This window comes from Raphanus sativus, chromosome 3 (genome assembly GCF_000801105.2).
Source record: "Raphanus sativus cultivar WK10039 chromosome 3, ASM80110v3, whole genome shotgun sequence".
Taxonomy (NCBI): Eukaryota; Viridiplantae; Streptophyta; class Magnoliopsida; order Brassicales; family Brassicaceae; genus Raphanus; species Raphanus sativus.
Genome location: NC_079513.1, coordinates 23,037,527 through 23,053,031, shown reverse-complemented (window position 1 = coordinate 23,053,031; position 15,505 = coordinate 23,037,527). Strand labels below are relative to the sequence as shown.

Here is a 15,505-nt window from a genome sequence, read left to right as displayed (position 1 = left end):
ATTAAAACTTGATATATAATGACAAACCTAGCTTTTTCCGACAACAGTAAACCTCGCCAGCTAATAATTTAAGAGGTTCCTCTGTTTATATTAATGGTCAAAAACAAAATACTAGGCATGGGTATTCGGGGTCCCAATCGGATTTCGGTTTTATCCAATCGGGTTTCGGTTATTTGGGTTTATCAAAATCAGCCCCATTCGGATTATTTAAAAATTCTGTTCGGGACCGGTTCGGGTTCTATCGGGTTCGGGTCGGGATTAGTAAATCTTCCAAGAACCGGTACAACCCAATGTACTTTCGGGGTTGGGTCCCAATCGGGTCTTCAGTTTAAAAATATCTCATTTTTACTTATTTTGTAACCAAAACATAAGAAAATTCGGTTCTTCGGGTTTGAAATACCTAATTTGTAACTTTTTGTAACCAAAACATAAGTAAAATCGATTTAAAAATAAGAAATGAACATCAACCGTGATCATTCAAAATCAAACAAAAAGGAAACATATTTATTGATAAAAAGAAAACCAAATAAACGAAAGCATAAAACGAAAAACAATGTTCTCATGAAAAATATTGTTTAGTGAAAACAAAATCTAAATCTAAATATTTCAAGATTCAATAGCCACATTTAACCATCAATCTTCATGTAATAGTACCATCAACCTTCATGTAGTAGATAATTATTTTAAATATTCAACATATATTAATGTATTTTGAATACATATTAGGAATTGAGATCATATTTGGTACAAGATCTTTTTGGGGTTTTGAATATTTCGGGTTCTATCGGATATCCATTTAGATTCGGGTTCGGTTCGGATAATACCCATAACCCGTAATACCATAAAAGTTTTTATGCCGGGTTCAGATCGGTTCGGATTCATTTTAATCGGATCAGATTCGGTTCGGATTTTCGGGTTCGGTTTATTTGCCCAGCCCTACAAAATTCAAAAGAAAAATGTAATAGGCAGGAAAAAAGGAAAGGAATTAAAGCATGAATTTGGTAGAGGTGGCATAAGGATCATGACCCCGTAATATTGATGTGTTTATGTTTGTTAGAAAATGAAATAGAGTGGCTATTTGAGAAGAAACTTATCTCCGTTGATAAACATAAACAAAACAAACAAAAAATACCTACGTTTTATGTAAGTAAGCAAACATCTATAAAGCCCTCATTCTCTTGCATGCTTTTTTGACTCTAACTCCAAAAACAAACAAAGAAGCAAAAAGAGAGAATGGAGTTATGCAATGAGCAGAGAACTATGTTAATTGTGGTGTTGATTGTAATAATGTGGAGCTGTTGTTACAGCCACGCCCAGCTGAGCAGTGACTTCTACAAGCAAAGCTGTCCCTCATTGTTTTATGTGGTGAGACGCGAGGTGCAGCGAGCGGTGACCAGGGAGCGCCGCATGGCTGCTTCTCTCCTCCGGTTATTCTTTCATGACTGTTTTGTCAATGTAAGATTCCATTTTTGTAATGACACAAGCTTATAAGAACAACTCTATCAATAATACCTCATCAGATATCTTGTTAGTATTTTTAAAACATAAAATTGAAATAGTAACTAAAAGTAAGAGAGAGCATATATATACATTTCTTTACATTTTGGAATCATTCCATCCATATAGTTCTTTTCATTGGAAAATACTTTTACTAGATAAAAATATTTACTTTAAAAATTTTAAGAACTTTACATGGGATCTACCAATGAGGCTATGTTATGGTTGGCATGTTCCATTAATTACTCCAACAATTTTACAATGCATGGTTTACAGGGGTGTGACGGATCAATATTGTTGGACGACACTTCCTTATCTATGGGAGAGAAAACGGCAGGCCCAAACAATAACTCTGTGAGGGGATTTGACGTGGTTGACAAAATCAAGTCCAGGGTTGAGAGAGTATGCCCAGGCGTCGTCTCATGCGCAGACATTCTTGCTATCACTGCCCGTGACTCTGTCCTCCTCGTTAGTACTTTTACCTTTACTCTTGAAGACCGTACTGTTTAACGTCCAACTAAGAACATTTGGATCTATATATTTTTCAGCTTCAAGGTTTTTGATGCATCAGATACTTTTACCTGTTTCTTTTGCACATGGTTAAAAACTATAATAATTTGAGATCACCATGTTCTATATATATACACTACACATTTATATATAAGACCGGTCCAAATCTATAGATGTCTTTTTTCTTCTTTGAGAAACAATCTATTGAGGTCTAAAGCGAACTTAACAGTTGTGTTCATTCTATTTTGTTTTCAACTGAAAATTATAATGATACTAAATATATATATACAAAATCAGTTACATACTTTGCCTAGAGTTTTGTATTAATTAATTAATACTCTGAAATTATATAAAAGATTTGACAAAAAATAAGCATGTAATTTTCTATTTTATTTTGAAACTTTCGTTTGTGTATACATTGTATATAGTATATGTGGGTTGTACAAGAGAGCTGAGCCATTATACATAGTGATCTCAAATTATTGGCGGCTATGTGGGCAGCTCTAGATTCGAAGCTGTAATTAGGATTGTCAATAAATAGTGTCCGTGAACGTATATCTTAATATATGATCGATCTTTAATACATATTTTAAACTAAACAGTTGGACGGGCCAGGTTGGAGCGTCAAACTTGGAAGAAGAGATTCCACCACGGCGAGCTTCTCAACCGCCAATTCAGGCGTTATACCTCCTCCAACATCTACTCTCAACAACCTCATCAACCGTTTTAGAGCACAAGGTTTATCCTCACGCGACATGGTCGCCCTCTCTGGCGCACACACTATTGGACAAGCTAGATGCGTCACTTTTAGAGACCGTATCTACAACGAAAGCAACAACATCGAACTTTCTTTCGCCTTGTCTAGACAAAGGAGCTGTTCGGCTGACTCTGGCTCTAGCGACAACAATGAAGCCACTCTTGATATCCACTCTCCTGGAAGGTTTGACATCAACTACTACAGACAGCTTCTCAACCACAGGGGTCTACTCACTTCGGACCAAGTTCTTTACAGCGGCGGTTCAACTGACTCGCTTGTCGTGTCTTATAGTCGTAGTCTGAACGCCTTTTACCGCGATTTTGTGAGGGCTATGGTTAAGATGGGCGATATCAAACCACTCACTGGATCCAATGGTGAGATCCGTAACAACTGTCGCAGACCCAATTGAATCTCTTACGTGTTTTGTGTTATACTATTTTTACGTGTTTTCTACGTCACCTGTTTAAATATACATCTACATTAATAAAAACATAATATAACAGAGATCATGATAAAAGTTTGTAGCAATGCAGTTTCATTTATGTTTCCGTCTCTTCTCAGTTGTCACATTGGCTCCAAAATACTATGAGAAAAATGCATTACCACTGCTCAGAAACTTATATTGAAATTTCCAAATAAAATATTACTATTTTAATATAATTCAATAAATGATTATTAAGATATCAAACTGCTAAAGATGAAAGATGTAAGCAGGGGAAAAATAAGAAGTAGGATTTCACCATATGTTATTAATTCACTTTTCATTAAAAGATGTATTCCACATTTTAGGTTTTTCCTAAGATTCATATATGCATTTCCAAGAAAATATTGAATAAACCCAATGTCATACTTCATAGTCTTTATTACAAACACATCTTTAGATTCTTTACACTAAACCAACCAAATGCAACAAAAAACAAAGAGAGAAGAAAAGAAGAGCTAATGATCTGCTTAGCATAAATTAGACAGAAGAGCTAATGATCTACAAATGATTTACTCGTTACATTAAGTTCAACAGGTACATTATTTCCCAATAAAGCAGTGTCAGAGAGATCCAGCCTATGATGCTGAACAGCCTAATGCTTCTTTGCGCAGCTTATAAGAGGCGTGCATGCTGGGTTGTGGTCATGTCTACCACTAGAAGTGTTCGAGTTGCACCACTCGTTATCTTAGATAACCATTCTAGGGATGAATGAACCATCAATGTTGAACAACTTTAGTTACTTCTTCTACTATCATCCATGTCTCTTAGATTAGGGAGGCATGTAATATTTTTTTCTCCCACAATGCTAAAATAGAGATTTACTCTTGGAATGTTAAGTAACTTAACCACGCTGCATTGTAGCTTCTAAAGCCAGAAGTGGATCATGGCCTGTCCGACAAAAAACAAAACAAAATGTGTAGTTAAGTTTTGTATATCATTTCAGGCATCTCTCACCAAAGTAGAATGAAAAGTGATTACCTCTTGAATTGAGTTAATGGCTCTATCCTCCTCACAATGAGACACAAAGTCGAGTTTGATGCAATTCTGATCTCAAGCTTCTCATCTCTGACTGCATTTCACTGATCTGCTCTCGGATCTCCTTTAGCAAAGCTCATATGTTCTGCCATGATGCTCTTATCTATTGGCGGCTTACTACTCGCCATCTTGCCTCCAACCTGTGGATTCTTTCTACTCGTATATTGTTTGATCTATCGGGTCAACGTGAGGTTCTCAAACTATGAGATAAGAAAGCGGGAAATAAGAAACGAGAAAGCCGACCAAGTATTGTCCTAAGTCCACCCAGGAGTGGGACATGTTAACGTGCAGACAAGCTTTTTCCATTTCTTTTTAAATGCTTATTTAAGCTTTGACTTGATCATTATTGGATTGATTTATCCGATTAATAGGGAGAGTTCAACAGATGAAACCGCAATAATCTTTATCAGAGGCGTTACAAAAAATAAAAACTTATGAGAGGCTCAAAAGCCCATTTACTAAAAAATTAAACTGGATTACTGATGGGCTGAGCCGGCCCGTGCTGTAGTGCAACGCATGGGCGACTCGCAGAGACCCAGATAGCAAGCTATCTTGATGGGCCTCTTCCCTCAAAAAATAGAGTTAATATCGTGTGACCCGATGGACCACATATCAGATATTAAACTGATAAGAACAGATACTACACTTGATCTTAGCCAAAAGGCCGAGAAAGGTATGATTTGTTACGAGGCATATTGCATCTTCTTTTATCCTACTCTTCATGCCTTCCACTTTTATTTCGTGACCGATGTGGGACTTTCGAAAAGAGTAGTAAGAGACAAATAAGAACACTCTCTTTGCAACAGCAGGTTTGAATAAAGCTTAACCGACAATAGTCTCGACCTGGAGCCAAACAAGTCTTTGGCTCTTGCCTTGTTCAGCTGAGTCTGAGAAGAAGAAGCCAAACTTTCTCAGATTTTCCATCCTCGTGGTAAGTATCCTTAACTGATCTAGTCACTCGATTTCATTGTTATCTAATTCGAAGTCTGAATCTTTTGGCGTCTCTGAAGCAGATTCTTTCCCCGAGAGTAATCACAATCGGCTCCGGAAGAGGAGGAGATTGTTCAGTCGTTGTCTTGCCATGGTACTAGCTGTACTTTGATGGGTTTGATTCATCTTTATTAGATCGTTATGTGCTTATTTAGCTGGGGAAGTTGAGAGCTTTATAGCCTTCGACTGATTAGTCTGGGTGATCTTGTTCTGCAGGCCATGTATATTCGTGTGAAGCGCATGAAAGCTACTTACTTTATCCAATGCGATCGCGCAGCGACTGTTTTGGATTTTAAGCAGAAACTCTTTACCCTCATCGAGCAACCAGTCAGCAATCAGCGTCTCATCTTAATGTCTACAGAAGAAGTATTAGAGGATTCCAAATCTCTAGCAGAGCAGAAGGTATCAAACATTTTGAATGTCTCATACATATGCAACAATTGTTCAAGTTTAAAGATCTAGACCTTTGTTACTACTTAAATGTATTCTTTGTTTTATTGTTCAGGTTGAGAATGATGCAGTCGTGGCTCTGACTTTGAGGAAAGGTACTTACTTGACACCCTTATTTTTCCTTTGCTCCTTGTAGTATTCTGGTTAAATTCAGCGCCTTGTTGGCTATAGAGGTGACACGGACTAGTCGTAATGGAATATACATCTAGTAACCACAGTTTGAATATGTTTCTTTGGCTGTTGAAACGTTGCAATCACTACAATCTTTTTGACTAGCTGAACGTTGGTTCTGTTGTTTTATATCCCCCCTTAGCTCTCTTATATTTAGCCCCTCGCTAATTACAAACAATTGTTATGTGGTAAAAATCATTGATTGCATCTCATTTTTTTAATGTGCAGATGATGACGAGTTTGAGCATGTTGACATTGCACAGCCCACCGACCTTTCTGTTGCATGAAGAATTATAACTGGGGCTGGCTGTATCAGGAGAACCTTTGCTTCAACAGGAGAGAGTATTGATGTTAACCCTGTAACTAGAATCACTATCTCGAAGATCAGGGAGAGTACTTGGTTTAGAAGAGGTTTACACATGAAACAGAGAAAAATGGAGAAACGAGTCAAAGAGACCGAAGCTACTATTGCAGGTCCAAAGTTAGGGAAACCATACAGACCAGCCTATAAACATAAACGCGTTTGATGTAATTGCCTCGTCTGCTGGGTTGGGTTTGATCTAACAGGACTCTTTGGAGATGATGCGTATGACAAGAGAGAATCTAGATTCACGTCTCAGAAACCTGCTTCGGTGATTATATCTAAGCTTGAGGAGGTGGCGGGGAGCGATTGAAACTGAGCATAAGAATTGTAGTTTTGAATTTTTGCTAACTCTGATGTTAAAACGTATATTGAGTATCTTACATTTTCGTGCGTGAAAAAGAAACAGGGAAAATCCTGCATGTAATAAAAAAAAGTCGTTTCCAGAGGTTACCAAGTTTTGTCCAAAAACACCAGAGAACTAGAAAATTAGATGGTGAAGACGAGATCTGTTCGAATCAGCAAGTGAATCCAGCTAGAAACAGAGAAAAGGACTCGACTTTATTAAAGATTAGATGGTGAAGACGAGATCTGTAATATATAGTACAGATTATACAATATGCGATTTTGGTGTTGTCAATTGGAAAAGTTAAGACAGTTACAGAAAATGAAGAGAGAAAGAGAGAGAGAGTAAGAAAAGTCAGGAAGAGGTGTCGGAATTGGAAGAGAGATGGTTCCAGAGATAGCGGCCACTAGCCATGTCAACGCATGTCCAAAATCCAGACTTGATTGCCATTCCCACCTGAGAGAGAGAGAGAGAGAGAGAGAGAGAGAGAGAGAGCCCAGAAAATCTGGAGTCAGAGAGTCAAAGAGAGAGAATGAAGATCGGAGGAAAAAGAAGAGACCTTTGAGAATCTGGAGTCGGAGTCGGCGTCGGCGTCGGTAGGATCAGTGTCGGTGAGAGGGTCGGCGAGAGGATCATCGTAGGAAGTGTTGAGCTTCTTGAGGACAAAGAAGCCAGCAAGAGTCGCAGACAAGAATATGAGGATCAGCCTTAACGGACACATCTCTTTCTTTCTTGCTTCCTTCCTCTCTTGATTTGCTTTCTCCAGTTGATGAAGAGCACTGAGGAGAGAGATAAAGAAATAAGTTGACAAAAGAGAGAGAGAGAGAGAGAGAGGAGGGAAAGAAAAGAAAAAAAAACAAAAAAAAATGATGGAAAAAGAGGAAAAGAGGAGAGAAAAATTCAAAGGGTGCTGTTGAAGAAGTGCCAAAGCAGGTAGGCCACTAAAGTTATCTCAAGGAATTTCATTATCACATACTAAACACCTTTAGATGGCTAATCGTCACATCATCACTATTTATTGTATACTATTGAATAACCCCACATTATGCTCATTGCACTCTTTGTGATGATGCTTTCACATATAAAATCAAAAACCAACTTAGTCGGATTTTCATCGAGCCATTCAGTCTGATACTTGACTCGATCTGCACTTCAATTTCCGCCTGTATATACACTTCGCTACATGACATAAACAGATATTAGACTACCTCTCCATTAGATTAACAAGTTCCTGGTCTCTTGGCTTCATACCCCCATTTGGTGTCAACAAGTAGACATACCCGTTTAAGACTACTTCTTGTCGAAACATATCCATCTACCTGCAATTGATCAATGTTCAACACATAGGGATCACTCACCTGCTTAGTCAGCAACAAAGGCGGACTTTCTGACCAAGACCGAAGAAATTGATGGTCTGAAGTAAATAAAAACCCTTTGTTATTACATGGAAACATAAGCCGAATGATTTTTCAAAAAAAAAACATAAGCCGAATGTTCAAAATATACAGTATGTTCACGTTGCATTATAGATATTACATGAACAAAAAATTTACAGTATGTTCAAAATATGGGAGAAACTAGCGCCTTGAGATCTGTGGCTTCCGGGAAACCGCATAAGGTGACTGAAACCCAACGTTTTCTACATCTCCAACGGTTTTGATCAACCTTCTCTTCCTAGCCTCTTCCACCAGAGACCGTTGCAGTAACTTCCTCTGCACGTCTACAAGTGAGCGGTTCCTCGTAAGTGCGCGGTTGTCTGATGCCAGTCTCCAGTTACTCGAACTGGAAGTTCCATACATGTTGGCGTGTCCTGAATGTAGACGAGAGCTTTCTTCGGGGCAGAACCTCGTCACGTTGTGGGTCCTGTTCATAGCAGGAGGTTGAGGGCTGTGCTCATCAACATAAATGTAGTTGACGTGGGAAAAGGACCCTGAATTGGAAGAACTCTGAGAATCCGTCTCATCGTGAAAATCATCTGCACTGTTACTTTCCATACCTTGTAGCCAATCTTGACGGCCTTGTGCCTTGTAGCTAGAGAGTGAAGCTTGAGAGGATGATGAATGCGAGGAAGAAGAGTTGAAATGAGGGTTTTCATTATCTTCCTCCTCGTACCTCCAACCAGGCACCAAAGAAGAGATCTCTCCATCAATCATTTTAGCAATCTCGACTGGCTCCCAATCTGTGATCTCGAGTTCTTTCACCATCTCCTTTGCAACATCAATGGAAGTATCATTCATGATGTCAAAGGGGAAAGAAACTTTCTTAGCCTTACCTGAAAAGAAAAAAGAAGCAATTAAGTGACCGAACCATAACAAAATGATCAGGCATTATCAACAAAGTTCCTTTTTACCATCTTCATCTGCGATTATTACGTTCAGGAAGATTGTGTTGTTATCTTCAGCGTTCAGCTTCCCAGTGATGGTCATATGGCTCCTTCCTATTCCTAACTCATCATCTTCCAACTTAAGTCTGTCCATTTCATTCTCGTTCAAGAAGGGCTTCAGATTCTCAGCTCCTCTCGCGTACACCATCCAGGACTCTTCAGACGCTAGAAATGGATCTTGCAATAGTTCTCTTGCTGAGACTCTCTTTGAGGCAGGCACGAGGCATTTACTGATGAACCTCTGTGCCTCAATGTCTCTAACTCTGTAAAAGGCTCCTGGCAGCTTTCCCTGGAAATAAAACATTACAAAGCTCATGCCTTGTTCAACTGATAGGCTAATAGCTTCGTGTAGGCCTGCTACTATTAACCGAACCGAAAAGTTTGGGTTTCTATTCAGTTCGGTTAGGAGGTTTGGTTCGGTTCGATTCGGCAGCTTAAAAAAAAATTGTTGTCTTCAATTCGGTAATGGAAATAAAAAAAATTAACCAAATTATACCAGTCTTAACCAAATTTCTGCCTCGAATTACAGTAACAAAACTAATCAAAATTCGAACCACAAAACCGAACTTAATTTAACCAATTTAAACTGAATTCAGAAGCTTTGATTAAGTTTGGTATAAATTTTTAAAACGGAACTAACCAAAAACCGAACTGAACTTATTTTGATTCAATTCGGTGAGATTCCGGCTGAACCAAACTAACCGAATTTCGAAAACCCGAACTAACCAAACCCGCAAGCCTACCATCATTCATATGTTCACAGATTGAAAGATATACCGCAACAACTTTCTTGTAAATCTGCGCCGGATTGTTGCATTCACTATACGGGAACTCAGAAGTGATCATCTCCAGAAAACACATACCAAAGGAATAAACGTCAATGAGCTCATTATAGTTTTCTTCATATAACTCTGGAGCCATGAACTCGGGAGTGCCTACGCAAAAGAAGCAATAAGTCTAAGCACATGATCAGAACGCGAAGTGAGAACAAACGTTTTTTTTTTTTGCAACATACCGAGGATACTATGGGCAGAGCGGCAGTCTTGCAGCATTCTTGCAAGACCAAGATCGCCAATTTTGACTTGTCCAAGATGTCCATTAACAAAGATATTGTCACACTTGAGGTCTCTGTGGATAACAGGAGGGTCGTGCCCGTGGAGATAAACAAGCCCTTCCAAGATCTGCCGAGCCCATGACTTGATTGCTCTGATATCTATCCGCAAGTACTTGTTTTTGTATCTAGACAAGAACAGAACAGGGTCACAAAGAAGCAAACATTTAAGTAATAGTATTATTTTAGAAGCAACTTGTGTAAGAGAATTAATTACTGTCGGAGGGTCCCAGAAGTGAACAACTCGGTGATGAAGTTGAGAGTGTGGGAACGGACATCGATCCAGGAAGTGTAGAAACGAATGATGGATTTGTGGTTTAGAGTGCTGAGAAGATGAACCTCCGAGTAGAGCCTCTGTATATCAACAGAGGAACGGAGAACCTCTTTTAGCTGAACCTGGCTCCACGCTACTTCTATTCCCAGCATCTCGTCGATTGCTTTGTACACTGTCTTCATCGATCCCCTTCCAAGAACTTCTGCAAACTGTGTTCCAATATAACAAAACAAAAGTGTTACAAAGTGGTTTGGTTGGTGAACGTAGACTCTGTCTCCTTGCTTACACGTCCGTAGCGTCCAGTGGGATCGGTTTCGACATACTCTGAAACTTGATTTACGTTCATGGTTGACCAAAAAATCGACTGCTGATCATAGGAATATTTTGAGAGGGGCGAGTTAACTCTGGTTTATGTACTTCTTCTTCTTTTTCTTCTACTTCATCAAAGAAGCGTCAGCAGATAATATATGTTGAACTGTCTTTGGCCTCAATCACCCATTCATATAATAGAATGAATAAAGACAAGAGACTGAACCTTGCTTGCATCACGTATACTACAGAAGATCATTTATTTTTATTGTAAAATATACATTATTCAAAACTTTGACGAACCTTAGTTGCCAGTCAAAGACACTCAAGCCACATCATTTTGTAAACACCCATGGTTAAAAGAATATGCCCTGTTTTATTTTGTGAACCACAGACATAATATAGCAAAGAGGATAAGACTTGAGAAACTGTAACTTATTGGAATGGGGAGGGAAGAGTTTTGTTGCTTCGGGAAACTGTACGATTCGACCAAACCAATTATCAGATTGGTGGACAGAAGAATCCAAAATAACAAAAATAAATAAAACGACAAAACAGAGGAAAAGTCAGAATAGAAGTGGGGAACATGGAGAGAATAGAAAGATAGTGTGACATCACTATCTTTTGCTTTTTGTTGCTGGTGGCGACTTCCTTTAGCTCTCAAGGAGTTCATGGTTCTGTAATAAACTAACAACACATAACAAATATGCAGTAACCAATCAATTTTTCATGATCTTAGCTTTGTGTCTAAGGAGGACCCGAATGCTAACAGGCAATCATAGATCTAATTTGATATGTTTTTATGCATATTTGACTACTGTGTTTGTTCTCAACTAGATGTTACTTGACACGTAGAAAAGGAAGGAGAGAGAGAAAAATGGTAGGAAAATGAAGATAAGGTTGGAATATATCCCATACAAGAACAGCCGTATAAGTTTGACAGTGACTGCAACAAAAGCCGCATCCAGAATTGTCCCACGAGCATATCATTATAGTCTGCTCTATCATCTGTACCATTCACCGCACAACATGTGAACACCCTTTCTCCACCACAGTTGATATGTCAGTATGTCACGCAGGAAAAACCCCACAGGCCACAGCAATTAAACACCACCCATTTATCCTTAAAAAAATATGTTACACCCTCTATATATATCCTTTGAATCCACCTACCAAGTCAAAACCTTTATATCACTCACATTTAAAATTATACTAAATTAAGGTAACTGATGAGCGTTAGAAAAGAACGTGCTTACCTCAGTCCTCTCTGCAAACACTGCATGGTTTACATTCTCTATATATATTTCCATGATTTACCATACCTGCACAATAATCAAATGACAATGCTACAAACATATAAGTTGAGCCATGTTAGGGTATTGAGCATGGGGACTTGGCAAAGAGTGTTGCATACTCTTTTTACTCCTTCCCTCAGTCAGAGCTTCCACTTCTTCAGGCGTCGCATAGTTTCTTTGGCTTTCTGACATAGTTTAGGTTCCTCAAGAGCCTTCTTCGGATCAGTCTCCTATTTCAGCAAGTCATCGGTGAATAAACCCTCCGAAGCAGACAACGGCCACGTCAACCTAAGAGCATGTTTATCGCTGAATCTCAGATGGGGTCCGATTTTTTTTTTTTTTTTTTTTTTTGGGCCTTTATTTGATTTAAAAAAAAAAAAAATATCCAATTGTGGACCGCCACCTTTCAGTGGGGCCCACATTCAAGAAAAAACTCAACAGATTACGTTTCTTCCTCAGACGACCTTTAGCTTGGGTTTTGACAATTTGGTGAGCCTCCCTCCCTCTCTCTTTCCTCAAGATGCTGTCCAATATACCCGGATAAACATGGTCTAAGCGGGCTCCGATCAACGGTTTAAGATATTTGGTTGGGCCTTTTGTTGGGCTTAAATTCAAAAGAAAATATCCGGTAAAGCTGGGCTTTCAGGCATCGGATCGGGTTTGAGTTGGAAATACGGTAATCTAGAATTATGGATCAGTTTTCTATCTGGTACATTTCGGGTTTAGATCGGTTCAATTACATCCAAAGAACCGCAAATTTTTAAAATCCGGTTCTGATCTACTTGTTGAAATCTGATTGTAACCGTCAATTACCGAACTTACCCGAGTTTAGATAGTCAATGTGGATGGCAGATAATTGACAAGTGTCGTTTACCTGAGCCTTATCCATAGATTCTCTAATCCTCTCTGTCTTGGCGCTCTCTCTCTCTCTCTGTCTGTTTCATTGTTCCGTAAAACTTCTCACTTTCAACAGTTTGTGTCTGTGCGATAATGGCCATGTCAGACCTTTCAACCCCCAAAACGACGTCGCCTTTCCTCCGCTCTTCGTCTCAGCTTCGTCTCTCCTCCAAGTTGCATGTTTCAAACCAGTTTCGCAATCTTCTTCTTCCTCCACCTCTCCATCCAACTTCCATCTCCAAAATCTCTTGCTCTGTTTCTCAGAAGTAAGTCTCCTTTACGTTCCTAATATACTTTCACTCTATTAAAGTTTCAACCTCTGTCTGATCAGATGCTTATTTTTAAATATATGATCAAAGTAACCAAGCACCTGTTGCGGTTCAAGATAATGGGTCTGTGAAGACGAAGAAAGAGTGTTATGGAGTGTTCTGTCTCACCTATGACCTTAAAGCTGTAATCTTTTTTCTCTCTATCTCTCTCTGTTTCAGTAAACCATGTCTTGAAAGTGGAGATAATCCTCTGTTTCACATGGGTATAATAGTATATTTACAACTATTTGTTCTTTGATTTTGAGTTACCAAACGTGCGTGTTTACAGGAAGAGGAGACGAAGTCATGGAAGAAGATGATCAGTATTGCAGTCTCAGGTGCTGCAGGCATGATATCAAACCACCTTCTCTTCAAAGTAAGCCCTTCCTTTGGGATATGATTTACTTACCAATCAATCACTTGGTCTTTATCTTATTGTTTTCCTTGTGTAATAGCTTGCTTCAGGTTCAGTGTTTGGACCAGACCAGCCCATTGCTTTGAAACTACTTGGATCAGAGAGATCAATCCAAGCCCTCGAAGGTGTTGCAATGGAACTTGAGGATTCCTTGTTCCCCTTGTTGAGAGAAGTTGATATAGGAACGGATCCGTATGAAGTGTTCCAAGACGTGGAGTGGGCTCTTCTGATTGGCGCAAAGCCTCGAGGCCCTGGAATGGAGCGTGCTGCTTTGTTGGATATTAATGGTCAGATATTTGCTGAGCAAGGGAAAGCTCTTAACGCAGTTGCCTCTCCTAACGTTAAGGTCCTTGTAGTGGGGAATCCTTGCAACACCAAGTAAGCTAACTTTCCTTAAGTTCACCACTCTTTTAATATCTTAATCATCGCCAAACATCTTAAGTATGCTTTGATTTGTCTGATCAGCGCCTTGATTTGTCTTAAAAATGCTCCCAACATTCCTGCAAAGAACTTCCATGCCCTCACGAGGTTGGACGAGAATCGAGCCAAGTGTCAGGTACCACATTTCACACATACATGTATGTGATCATATGCATTTTTTTCACTCACATATGATTGGCAATTACATTTTGCAGCTTGCTCTTAAAGCCGGTGTCTTCTACGACAAAGTCTCTAACATGACCATATGGGGAAATCACTCCACGACTCAGGTTTTGCCTTAACTTGCTCTTGTGTCACTTGTTGTTTCTTGGGATGTCTCTCTTATCTCTTAGAGGTGAATCAGGTGCCGGACTTCTTGAATGCCAGAATCAATGGCCGGCCGGTGAAGGAGGTTATTACAGATCACAAATGGTTAGAAGAGGGATTCACTGAGAGTGTGCAGAAGGTAACATTGTGATGGTTTCTGCAATGAGAGATAACACTATTGGCTGAGTAAGCTGCGTTTGTGTTTGTGTTTGTTTTGCAGAGAGGTGGCTTACTAATTCAGAAATGGGGTCGATCTTCTGCTGCTTCTACCGCTGTTTCCATTGTTGATGCTATAAAGTCTCTTGTAACTCCTACTCCTGAGGGTGACTGGTTTTCCACTGGGGTACCATCTCCTTGTAATATCATTTTGGTAACGACAAGATAGATTGGTTCAGACTTTGATAGTGTTGTGCTCATGTATTTTTTTAGGTGTACACAAATGGGAATCCTTATGGTATTGCAGAGGACCTCGTCTTCAGCATGCCGTGCCGGTCAAAGGTATGTTCTGTCCTTAATACATGAAAGTTTTTCTCTAGTGGCGACTCTCAACACTGTGTTTTTTCTTCTCCTAGGGAGATGGAGATTATGAGCTTGTCAAGGATGTAGAGATTGATGACTACCTACGCAAACGAATCGCCAAGGTATTACCTTCTTAGAGATTAATCTTTCATGGGTTTTGTGTCGAAATGCCAGAAGTTAAAGTGAGACATGAAAACATTTTGCAGTCGGAAGCAGAACTGTTGGCTGAGAAGAAATGTGTTGCACACCTCACTGGAGATGTATGTGTATCTGTCTTGTCTATTAAAATAAAACCATTTTAAATAGAACCTAACCTTAGTTACTTACTTACTTCATGGATGTATGTTTCAGGGCATCGCCTTCTGTGATCTTGGTCCGGTAGATACTATGCTTCCCGGTGAAGTTTGATTTTGGTGAGTGGCGTTTGAACATCTCAAGTAAGCACTCTCTTCTGGGTTGTTAGCTGTTGTACATAGCACACCCATATTACTCATGTTGACTGGTTGGAATAAGTGAATTAAACTCTTCACATTTTACTTCTTATTTATACATGTGAGTTTACTTGAGCAATAGAGCAAACTCATGTTCTACAATAGCGTCTGTACACACTTGAAAATGTCCTCTGCTTATTTGAGTTTCAGAACAC

The 15,505-nt window shown here is 39.3% G+C and overlaps 5 protein-coding genes and 1 non-coding gene across 8 annotated transcripts; 3 read left to right on the top strand and 3 right to left on the bottom strand.

Moving 5' to 3' along the window:
* Window positions 1-1,082: 1,082 nt before the first annotated feature.
* On the top strand, window positions 1,083-3,324 carry LOC108846257 (peroxidase 67-like). Of its 2 annotated transcripts, none has more exons than XM_018619482.2 (3): window positions 1,083-1,455; window positions 1,774-1,965; window positions 2,623-3,324. In XM_018619482.2, exons 1-3 carry the CDS (start codon window positions 1,234-1,236, stop codon window positions 3,064-3,066), a joined length of 858 nt encoding a protein of 285 aa, XP_018474984.1. In that variant the 5' UTR covers window positions 1,083-1,233; the 3' UTR covers window positions 3,067-3,324. The 2 variants fall into 2 exon arrangements, with proteins under 2 accessions (XP_018474984.1, XP_018474983.1); XM_018619481.2 differs by having other exon boundaries at window positions 1,087-1,455; window positions 2,610-3,324.
* A 1,441-nt stretch (window positions 3,325-4,765) lies between these two features.
* LOC130510256 (U2 spliceosomal RNA) lies at window positions 4,766-4,960 on the bottom strand. Its single transcript, XR_008943933.1, has one exon. It is a non-coding gene; the product is annotated as a U2 spliceosomal RNA (small nuclear RNA).
* A 115-nt stretch (window positions 4,961-5,075) lies between these two features.
* Window positions 5,076-7,097, top strand: LOC108844190 (uncharacterized). Its single transcript, XM_018617412.2, has 5 exons — window positions 5,076-5,214; window positions 5,297-5,367; window positions 5,490-5,675; window positions 5,779-5,818; window positions 6,123-7,097. Exons 2-5 carry the CDS (start codon window positions 5,365-5,367, stop codon window positions 6,179-6,181), a joined length of 288 nt encoding a protein of 95 aa, XP_018472914.1. The 5' UTR covers window positions 5,076-5,214; window positions 5,297-5,364; the 3' UTR covers window positions 6,182-7,097.
* On the bottom strand, window positions 6,796-7,457 carry LOC108844189 (uncharacterized). The gene is made up of 2 exons (XM_057005091.1): window positions 7,161-7,457; window positions 6,796-7,057 (listed from the first exon to the last, which is right to left on the bottom strand). Exons 1-2 carry the CDS (start codon window positions 7,320-7,322, stop codon window positions 6,956-6,958), a joined length of 264 nt encoding a protein of 87 aa, XP_056861071.1. The 5' UTR covers window positions 7,323-7,457; the 3' UTR covers window positions 6,796-6,955.
* Window positions 7,458-8,054: 597 nt separating this feature from the next.
* Window positions 8,055-11,830, bottom strand: LOC108844943 (probable serine/threonine-protein kinase WNK4). 2 transcript variants are annotated; one of them, XM_018618225.2, is made up of 7 exons: window positions 10,656-11,830; window positions 10,313-10,578; window positions 10,000-10,223; window positions 9,762-9,919; window positions 8,952-9,273; window positions 8,598-8,873; window positions 8,055-8,531 (listed from the first exon to the last, which is right to left on the bottom strand). In XM_018618225.2, exons 1-7 carry the CDS (start codon window positions 10,713-10,715, stop codon window positions 8,179-8,181), a joined length of 1,659 nt encoding a protein of 552 aa, XP_018473727.1. In that variant the 5' UTR covers window positions 10,716-11,830; the 3' UTR covers window positions 8,055-8,178. The 2 variants fall into 2 exon arrangements, with proteins under 2 accessions (XP_018473727.1, XP_018473728.1); XM_018618226.2 differs by having other exon boundaries at window positions 8,055-8,873; window positions 10,656-11,823.
* A 927-nt stretch (window positions 11,831-12,757) lies between these two features.
* Window positions 12,758-15,452, top strand: LOC108847633 (malate dehydrogenase [NADP], chloroplastic). Its single transcript, XM_018620933.2, has 12 exons — window positions 12,758-13,136; window positions 13,230-13,323; window positions 13,468-13,554; window positions 13,634-13,971; window positions 14,059-14,149; window positions 14,229-14,303; window positions 14,378-14,479; window positions 14,561-14,683; window positions 14,770-14,838; window positions 14,913-14,981; window positions 15,066-15,119; window positions 15,211-15,452. Exons 1-12 carry the CDS (start codon window positions 12,964-12,966, stop codon window positions 15,265-15,267), a joined length of 1,332 nt encoding a protein of 443 aa, XP_018476435.2. The 5' UTR covers window positions 12,758-12,963; the 3' UTR covers window positions 15,268-15,452.
* Window positions 15,453-15,505: the final 53 nt, after the last annotated feature.